General features: G+C 57.1%; 1 protein-coding gene across 1 annotated transcript in view; it reads right to left on the bottom strand.

Moving 5' to 3' along the window:
- Positions 1–9,230, bottom strand: part of MYO7A (myosin VIIA) — a 104,896-nt gene that overhangs the window by 64,553 nt on the left and 31,113 nt on the right. The window contains exon 3 of the mRNA XM_015563974.1: positions 4,263–4,376. Coding sequence (XP_015419460.1) covers positions 4,263–4,376 — 114 coding nt within the window. The remainder of the gene's footprint in view (positions 1–4,262; positions 4,377–9,230) is intronic.

Raw genomic sequence — 9,230 nt, 5'->3', positions numbered from 1 at the left:
CTTCCCCCTAGTCTCCAGCACCTTCTCCTCACAATGCCAGCCCTCCAGGGAAGTGAGTCTGACCTGTGCTCTGGGGTGTAGCCACAGCCTGAGTTAAGCCCCCACAGACTCTGGGGCCCCCTCCCTCCTCCCAAATGCCAGAAACTGGGAGCCTCAGGACCTGGCAGGAACCTGACTTTGGGGTCCCTCGGCCACCTTCCAGCTCAAGCCTCCGACTTGCTGAGCAGGTGTAATGGACGTCATGATTCTCCTCCAGGTCCCCTCCGGGAGAACCAGCCCCTGCGGCTAGATGCTAGCAGGAAACTTCTTAGCAGGAATCTGGGCATCGCTGCCCACCCCCATCCCATCTCACCCCCAATCCAACTGGTCACCACTCCTACCCATTCAATCCTCTAAAGCGCCATCCTCGCCAACCTCAAGCCCCTACGCTGATCCTGATCCGGAACACCAGCTCTCACCTGGTCCCTGCCCCCTGCTGTCCTCCACCTCCCTCCAGTCCTCCCCTCCCCACCTCCCCCCTGGCGTTTCCTCAGGCACCAGTCTGATCCCACTACTCTGGGGCTTTCAGTGCTTCTCTGACTCCCCCACACACATGCTCTTCAGCCTGGTGTTCAAGGGCCAGCGTGAGCCGGACACCAGGACCGCCAGCCTGTGCTCCAGTTACCTCTGTACTTCCAGGCCAGGGAGGCTGGTGATCATGACCCCAAAACCCTCTGTGACTGGCTCGTGCTATGCCCTCTCCCTTCTTTCCATCAGCCTTTGAGGCTCAGCTCAGATGTTCCCCAGTTTCCAAAGCCTCCATGACACGTCTGCCCACCCTCACATGCTCCACCTGCACCCCCACCCACGTCCACCGCAAGCACGGTCAGGGGTCCCCTCTGGGTCCCCACGTGGCCTGGGTCTCCCACTGCGAGGCAGTGGTCACCTGGGTTGCCACTGTCTGAGTGCAGCTCTGTCCCTGATCCCCCAACTTGCCCCAGGCTGGGCGCTCCTGGGGGTCAGGCTCCCTGGCTGCCATGTCCCTTCCACGGTGCCCCCTACAGGGACAGTGGCAGGGACTCGCTCTTAGGCCAGGTGGCCAGCTGGCGAGCACGGCGGACCAGGTCTGAATCAGAAGCAAAAGTCCTGGTCACGGGGAGACCCCAGAGGTCTCCTATCCCAACCCCTCACTTCACCTGGGGGACTAGGACCAGAGCAGGGCGGTGGCCTGCACAAGGCCCTCAGAGGTGCAGGCCCAGGCCAGCCAGTGCCCACACCTCCAGTTTCCCTGGCATTTCCAGGCACCTCCGGGGCCAGGAGCAATTCAATCCAGGTCAGGCCCTCACGCAGCTCTCCCCGCGGCATGAATGGGCCGGGCGGTGAGATTGAAGAACGCGCCTGGGCTTTCCAGGCCCACGTGGAACATTCCTCTCGCCCAGGCTCCCTGTTCCTCATAAAAGCTGATCCGGGTGGAAAATTCCCTCCGCCTGGTCCCCTCTCACTGACTGTGGGCCGGAGAGAGAGGACTCCCGGGCAAGCTGTCTGCCTTCCCCACTCAACCCCAACTCTGGGCCCATAATTACTCCCCGAACCGCTCAGCACAGAGAAGAGGCGACTCAGCCCCTTCGTGACCCTGTAACCCTGTGCCCGTCACTGCTTCCCTGGGCCTCCACGGCCTCACCTACGAAATGGGAATTAGAGCAACAGTCCCTTCTTCTTGGGGATGCTGGGAGGATTCACTGATACAATGAAGGCCGACCTTTGTTTTACTCCTGCGAGAGCTACAAAGGAGCCTGGGCATTCCTCAGCCAGCGCTGGGTGTTGTACTCCCTCGGGACAGAGTGACCGGCCGCTGGTTTACAGCGAGGAGTCACGCTCCAGAGGTACAGTGGCCTGTCCAGTCCAACGGCAGAGCTGAGTCTCTCCCCACCCCTTTCCAGCTGAGGCAGCACCCTCAGGTCAATGTCCACCCACAACACGGACCAAAGTGTAGCCAGGGCAGAAACCAAGGCCTGGCCCTGAGAGAGGGGGAGGGAGCGAGAGAGACCATGGCCAATTGCAGGGACTGTGGCACATGTGGAAAAGAGCTGGCCTGGCACTGAGCTCGGAGAGAGGGCGGCCACATGCTCTGAGAGGGAGGGAAGGAGGCGCATCTAGCCATGGGAAGGGCTTGGGCAAAGGCGGAGTGTTAGGATTCCAATGAGGACTGCATCCATGACCTGCCATTCATCACTTATTCATTCATTCATTCATTCAGCAGGCCTCTATGGAGAACATTGCCTGGGCAGACCCTTTGTTGAGCTCTGGAGAACTGCATGTGAGTCAACTGGTCCCTACCCTCAAGTTGAAGAAGTCTGTGGGATGACAGGAATAAAAGAGAGGTCCTGGAGGGGTGAGGCGGGCATGAGCGTGAGAAAGGCTGGTGAAAGAGGAGGCCAGAGCCCCGGCACCTGATTCCACTGAGGCAAGCCCATCCTCCCCATCCTGCTCCACGTCAGCCAGTCATGCAGCCCCTGCTCTCTGGGCCTCAGTGGGGGTGGCTGGGAGGGGACCTCTGAGATCTGGTGACACAGTTACGGGACACCATCTGACATGCAACATGACCCAGCTGAAACTCAAGCCTGCAGGCAGCGTCCCGGGGCCCCACCCTGAAGGCTGCAGGCAGGTTTGTGGGCCTGTCTGTGCCGCCAGCCCCCCTTCTGTGGCTGTAGCCAGTGACTTCCTGGGGCATCTGAGAACTGGAGCCCCAGGAATGACCCTGCAGGCACTCCCAAACCCAGGGCACAAAAGGTGGTCAATGAACCTGAGCCCCAAGTGGCCACTGAGATGTTGGGAGGAGAATGGGATGAACAGAGGCCAGAGGGCCTGGGTCCTCACCCCAGCACCGTCACCTGCAGCTGTGTGACTAGTTCCCTGGCCCCTCTCTGTGCGCAGTGTCCCTGGGGTAGCAGTGGCTGCCCACTTGGCCTGTCACAGACGCTGTGAGGACCCAAAGACGGAACGGGGTCGAAGGGCTGTGCAGACCCTGATGGGGATGTTCCAGGAGCTGCAGGGTAACAGTGACGCCCTCTCCCTCCATGTCCACTACAAGGCCCCCAACGTCCTGGGCCCTCCCCTCTCCCCAGCAGAGCTTTCTGCTCCACGTTGCTGTCCCCTCCTTCTCCCCCGTCAGACTAGGAGGCTAAGACAAGGACTCAGGCCCATCTCTATTGGGCTAGAGAGAGTACAGCCCAAATTATGGTGGGACTGAATCTCTCTGAGTCCCTCACGTCCCTGCTAAGCAGCCACCCTGTTCTCTGCACCGCATCTGCACGTCCCCATGCACATACACACGTGCAACACACATGCTCACGTGTTCAGAGGCTTCCCCTCTGAGCCCTCATCCAGACCGTGCACCTTCCTCACACCTTTCCTTCCCTCCTGAAAGCCCCACTCTCACTACCACCTCATACTCCCAGTGTCCCTCTCCTTCAGGAGGTAGAGGAGACACGGGAGGTAAAGGGTTAACCGTCAGGCTGATTCCCAGGGGAAGTCGGGTGGCCAATGAAATGAATTCACAGGATGCCTAACCCAATAGAGCAGTGGTTCTCAACCTTCCTAACGCCGTGACCCTTCAATACAGTTCCTCATGCTGTGGTGACCCCCAATTTCATTGTTACAAGTTGAACATAATTAAAGCATAGTGATTAATCACAAAAACAATATGTAATTATATATGTGTTTTCCGATGGTCTTAGGCGACCCCTGTGAAAGGGTCGTTCGCCCCCCAAAGGGGTCGCGACCCACAGGTTGAGAACCGCTGCAATAGAGTGAGACCAAGGGTGTTTCCAAGCTCTCACTTTCCTGGGGTGTTCTCCATGTGTGATCTCATTTGTGGGTCAACACTCTGAGATATAGTTCCTGTTATCCCCATTTTACAGAAGAAAACAGTGAGGCTCAGGAGGAAAAAAGACTTGGTAAAGCTTGCACAGCTAGTCAGTGGGCGATGGAATATGAGCCTAGTCTATCCAACCCCGAAGCACACTGGTGTCTGAAGAGCTCCCAGCCTGGGGCACCTGCCGCCTCACCGCACATGTGCACATGCCCACGCAGACACACATCTCTAACACTAGGAAGCATGGACTGTGCTTGTGGACATATGGGCAGTGAGAGGTGACAGTGAGGGCATAGGCACCACCTCTACCCCTTGAGGGGGGTCACTGCTTGGCGCCTACCTCAGGTCACCTGTCAGCCCGTGTCCTCCCCAGGGCATGGGGTTGGGGGGAGATGGGGGGGCTACTCACATTGCCCTCATCGTCCACCACCTGGATCTGCCCAGAGTCGCAGAGCTTCACCACCGCCCCGATGGGCACATCGAACTCCTGCCCGGATCTCAGGTCCATCCAGACATAGTCCCCCTGTGGGCGAGAGACATCCCAGGCCAGGTGAGCAGGGATGAGGCTTGGGCATCCCTTCCAAGCAGCCCTGTGCCCCATCCCCACCCCCACCAGAGGCTTCTGTGCCAACCACAGGAGAGGGAAGAAAGGGGTACTTGCACTTGCTGAAAGCCATTTGGTGTCAGGCCTTGGGCTGGGCATGTATGCAATGTCATCGCCCCCACTCTGTAGCAGCCATCACTGCCCCGATTTTACAGATGAAAAGCAGAGGCTTGGAGAGAAGAGCCGAGATCACACAGCTGGGCAGCTTCGACCCCAGGCCTGTTCCAAGCCCGGCTCTCCGAGGCTCTGCACCTCACACATGTAGAGCGGACTCATTGAGGTTTAGGTAGAAACAGCAAGACACCCAAACCACGTCTCTTCTATCCTAAAGGAGGCGGCCCCACAGGACACCCGAACAGGCCGATTCCCACGGTTGTAGTTAAGGGTTCCTCACAGTGACAGCGCTCGGGGCCGGGCCCTGTGATATGAGTTCAGTCGCACCGTCTCCTGGCTTGTGGGTAGAGCCCTGACCCTAGCGGGGTGGGGGGAGTGGGGGGTCATGTTTGTGTCCTCGGAAGCATCTGCCGTAGGGCCTGGCTCTCAATAGGGTACGTGGAAGCCAAATGTAAAACCCAGAGTCAGAGAAACGGATTTCGAGCCACCACTTTCCACCACGATGCATTCAACAAGCATGTATGGAGCACCTGCTGAATACAAGGCACCGATGGAGCCAAATGCTGGGATCGAGCAGCGACATGGAGTCTGCACTCGGGTTGGGAGGACACAGAAAACAAAGAGCCAAGCAAGTACATTAACTCGACCACGTTGAATGGTGGTGAGGGCTCTGAGGGAGATACACACCGCGGTGGAGAACGGCTCAGTGGCCGACCGTAGGTGCAGTAGCCAGGGAAGCCGCTCTGTGCAGGAAATTTCTGAGCTGAGACACAAAAGGTGAGAAGCAGCCAGACAAGGAAAGAACAAGGACAGAAATCTGGGCAGAGGGAATGACACGTGCAGAGGCCCCAAGGCAGGAAGGAATGGCAAGGAGGCCATTGTGTCAGGACCTGAGGAGAGAGAGGTCAGTCACAGAAGTGGGCACGCTCCAGGGAAGAGGGGCTCTCACTGGCCTGCAAGTAAACGTTCGGATTTTATTCTAATCCTCATAAGAATACTCTTTTTGGTGGCTCCCAAATTCTCCAGGAGGTAGACATCCTAATAAAAATATAACTTAGAAACCTAACAGCTGACAAAAACTGATTCGCAATGAAATCAGCCCATGGGAATGGCCCAGGAAAGAGCGCTGGGCTGTGAGCCAGGAGGCTGGGTTGTAGGACCCGCTTGGCCTCAGACCAGTGGCTGACCACTCGGAGCCTCGGTTTCCACATGTCCCAGTGAGAGGTGGGCTCAGTGAGTCCCAAGGTCAACTCATCACCGTTCCAACCCTCTCCGATTCACACTGGAAACAGCTGTTTTTCAGCCATAGCTGCCACTGTGGGTCTTTGCTTTATGGGAGATTAGCGCATGTTAGAGACTGGCTTCGTCCAAACCCAAGCTTTTCCCCAGAAAAAGGCAACATAATTGGAGAGCCTCTGGGAGGGGAGGAGAACTTAAGTGTTTACTGAGCATCTACTGTGTGCCCGGCCTGCATGGCTGCTTCCATAAATGGCAGCATGTAACCCCCATGTCTGCTTTAGTCCGGGGCCCAAGCTGAGCTTCCTGAGTGCTAGGCCTGAGGCCACCTGACACCCCCCTTCCCAGGCTGTTCTTCTTCACCTGCCCACCACCCACCCGTCTGTCCAGATGCAGAACAAATAGCAACTCTCCTTGGCCCCTCCGCACCTCCCTACTTTCCTCCTCCTCCTTCTCCTCCCCGACTCCTGAAGAGTTCATTCATTAATTCAGCACATATTTGCGGAGAGCCAGCTGTGGGCCAGTCCTGGTCCAGGCTCTGGGGCCAGAGCAGTGACCTGGCAGAGTGCCTGGGGCAGCAGTGGCAGCCCTGAGCCAGAGCCATCGGAGGGGACCTGAGCAGGTGCCAGGTCCCACGGGCCCTGAAAGCCATGGACAGGCGCTGGGCTTTTAAGTATGAAGCCAGTGGGAGGTTTTAAGCAGGAGAAAGGAGTGATGTTCAGAGCTTCACCCTGGCTGCTCTGTGGAGAATGAAGGCATCCCTTGGTACTGCCAGCACCACGCCGGGTCATCACCACCTGAGTCCATTCCCCACCGGCCTGCAGGGCTGGGTCTGAGTCTTCATCTGTGACTTCCCAGGGTCAAACGCAGAAAAGCAAAATTTGTCTCTCAGAGAGAGAGAGAGAGAGGGAGAGTGAGAGAGAGGGAGAGGGAGAGAGGCACACATGAGCATACAAGTGAGAGGGTGTGTGTGTGTGTGTGTGTGTGTGTGTGTGAGAGAGAGAGAGAGAGAGAGAGAGAGAGAAGCTGACTGACTCCAGGACATTGCTCTGTGCTGACACAATGGCCCCCACAATGTTTCCCTCAACCTATTTCACGGAACCTCATGATAACCTTTAAGCAGGAGATTCCATCTCCGATTACCTCCACAAAGACGTCAAGAAACGTGCTCCAGGAGCTCCAGTGGCGCAATCGGTTAGCGCGCGTTCCTTGTAAGAAACGTGCTCCATTCACGCGGCCGTTTTGTGGCGGAGCCAGAAATGAAGCCTAGCCCGACCAGCTCCAAGCCCAGCGCTTCCCCCCGACACGCCCTGGGCCCAGCCTGAACCAGCTCTGTGAGCAGAACGCGGAGCACTGATAAGGTCCCTGCCCGCAGACAATTCATGGGCCCTAAAGGCCCGCTGGCAGCTTGGGCTGGGGGTAGCCAGAGGGCGAGGCTAGCTGCGTCATCTGTACCCCCCAACCCAGCCCAGAGCCTGGCACACAGAAAATGCATCCCCCTCAGGGAACAGAAAACCAACATGAAAGACCTGGTGTCAGCAGGAGACGGAGGCTCAGAGAAGCTGAGCAAGGAGCGTGGGGCCACACAGCAAAGAGAAGGGACTAGACTAGAGCCACCTAACCAAGGCCTGATACCAGGAGGGCAGTGACTTAAGTGTCTCTGCTTAGGTCTTGTGGACGAAAGGGGTCACATGCTAACCTGACAAGCTCAGGGAAGGCCTGGATGGCAGTTTTGCAAACTCAGAGACCTAAAGTCACCACAAAGGATGGTCTGAAATTAAACTTTGACTAAAAGCAGTTATGGTGGGCAGTTACGTCCTAGGCCAGTATCTTCACTGAGAAGGTCAACCTTTACCTTAACTGAGCCTATCTGTCTTTTTGTATCTATGATAACATATCCTTGAAATGTCTGGGTAACTTGTGACTTCCCTGTATCTGGAGCCCCTGGGGCACAACCTAATGTGCTGGGCCCAGGACAGAGACCACAAACTCCTTCATCATCACGTTCATTGTTCCTGCACCCACCTAAGTATGTGTCCATCATTTTACTTTTTATCCTATCCCAGAGGTTTCCCCGCTTCGCTTAATCCCACCTCCTTAATCGATCACCAATGAATTTCATGTAACCCACCTATGTTCCTCCTGTGATTGGAATGTATAAATACGGATGTAACCCTGCCATTCTCCGGAGCACTATCTCAATTCGTTGAGGTTCTGCTTCCCGGCATATGTCGACAGTTTGGCTCAAATAAACTCACAAAAATTCTTTACAGGTTTCAATGTTTTTTTTACGTTAACAGTCTGTACTTGGGGAAAGAGGCTAAAATGGTAGCTAAGGGGGCTTCGGGGAGAATTCTGGGGCCTGAGAACCCTGAGGGGGAAGGCCCATGGTCCCAGGGAAGGTCCTTGGAGCGTCAGAATAGAAGGGACACTGAGCTCCAGGTTAACCCCGCCAGACGCTCCCATCCCCATAGCCAGACTTCAGACGTCCCCATGACTGCGTCTGGCCCCATTCCTACCACCCCTCCTGGAGGGCACCCCACTGGGGACCACACCTTGAACTGAAAACCCCACTTGCAGTGTGACACACCTCAGTGTGGCTGTGTGACTCAGGACAAGTTCCAGCTTCTCTGCTAGGAATACGGGGCTGGAGCAGAGGGTCTCCCAGCCCCTGAGTGGGTACCCCAAAACCCTGGTGGGGCCCCTCAGGGAAGCAGAAGAGAGTGGGTTCAGGTCCCAGTTCTGCCACTGACACCATGTGACTTTGGGTAAGTCTTTCAGACTCTCTGGGCCTCAGTGCTCACCAGCCTTAAAATGGGAAGAGGGCAGTGCCCGTGAAGATGAGAGAGCCACGCAAACGCCAGCTGTGCTGGACGTCTCCCACCTCCCGCCCAGGCAGGAGCCCCATTTCTCTTCAAGGGCCTTAGTCCCTTATGCCTCTTCCCTCCTCTGGGGCGGGGCCTGGGGCTCAGTCCCCGTTTGTGGAATGAAAAGGAGCCTGTTTCAGGACATCTCTCCCCCTGCCCACCCCCCCAAATCCTCATAATGGCTCTAGGACACTGGTTTTATTAGCCCCAATTTTCACAGGAGGAAAAGGTGAGCCCACAGACGTGTCCAGGTGCCTGTGCGTAAGGAAGTGTCCAGTTGCTAACCTCGGTGATAGAGACTCAGTGGGCCAGCCAGTCCCCGAACGCAAGGCCCTGGGGCACCTGCCGGGACCCTCCTCCGCCCCGCCATCCCCCTGGGTAAATGCACAGGCTCTCTCCGCAGGGAGGGGCCAACTCACGCTGGGAGGCAGGGACCAAACGCAGCGCCACCAGCCCCCATCCCTGTCTGCGTGCACCCGAGGCTTCGAGACGCTGTGGTCCTCCCGGGCGCCTGACAGACAGGGAGGCTGAGGCCGGGCAGGGGCCCCGAGGCGCA

This window comes from Myotis davidii, unplaced genomic scaffold (assembly GCF_000327345.1).
Source record: "Myotis davidii unplaced genomic scaffold, ASM32734v1 scaffold139, whole genome shotgun sequence".
In the NCBI taxonomy this organism is placed as follows: domain Eukaryota; kingdom Metazoa; phylum Chordata; class Mammalia; order Chiroptera; family Vespertilionidae; genus Myotis; species Myotis davidii.
The sequence above is the reverse complement of the archived record's forward strand: the minus strand, read 5'-3'. Positions and strand labels throughout refer to the sequence as shown.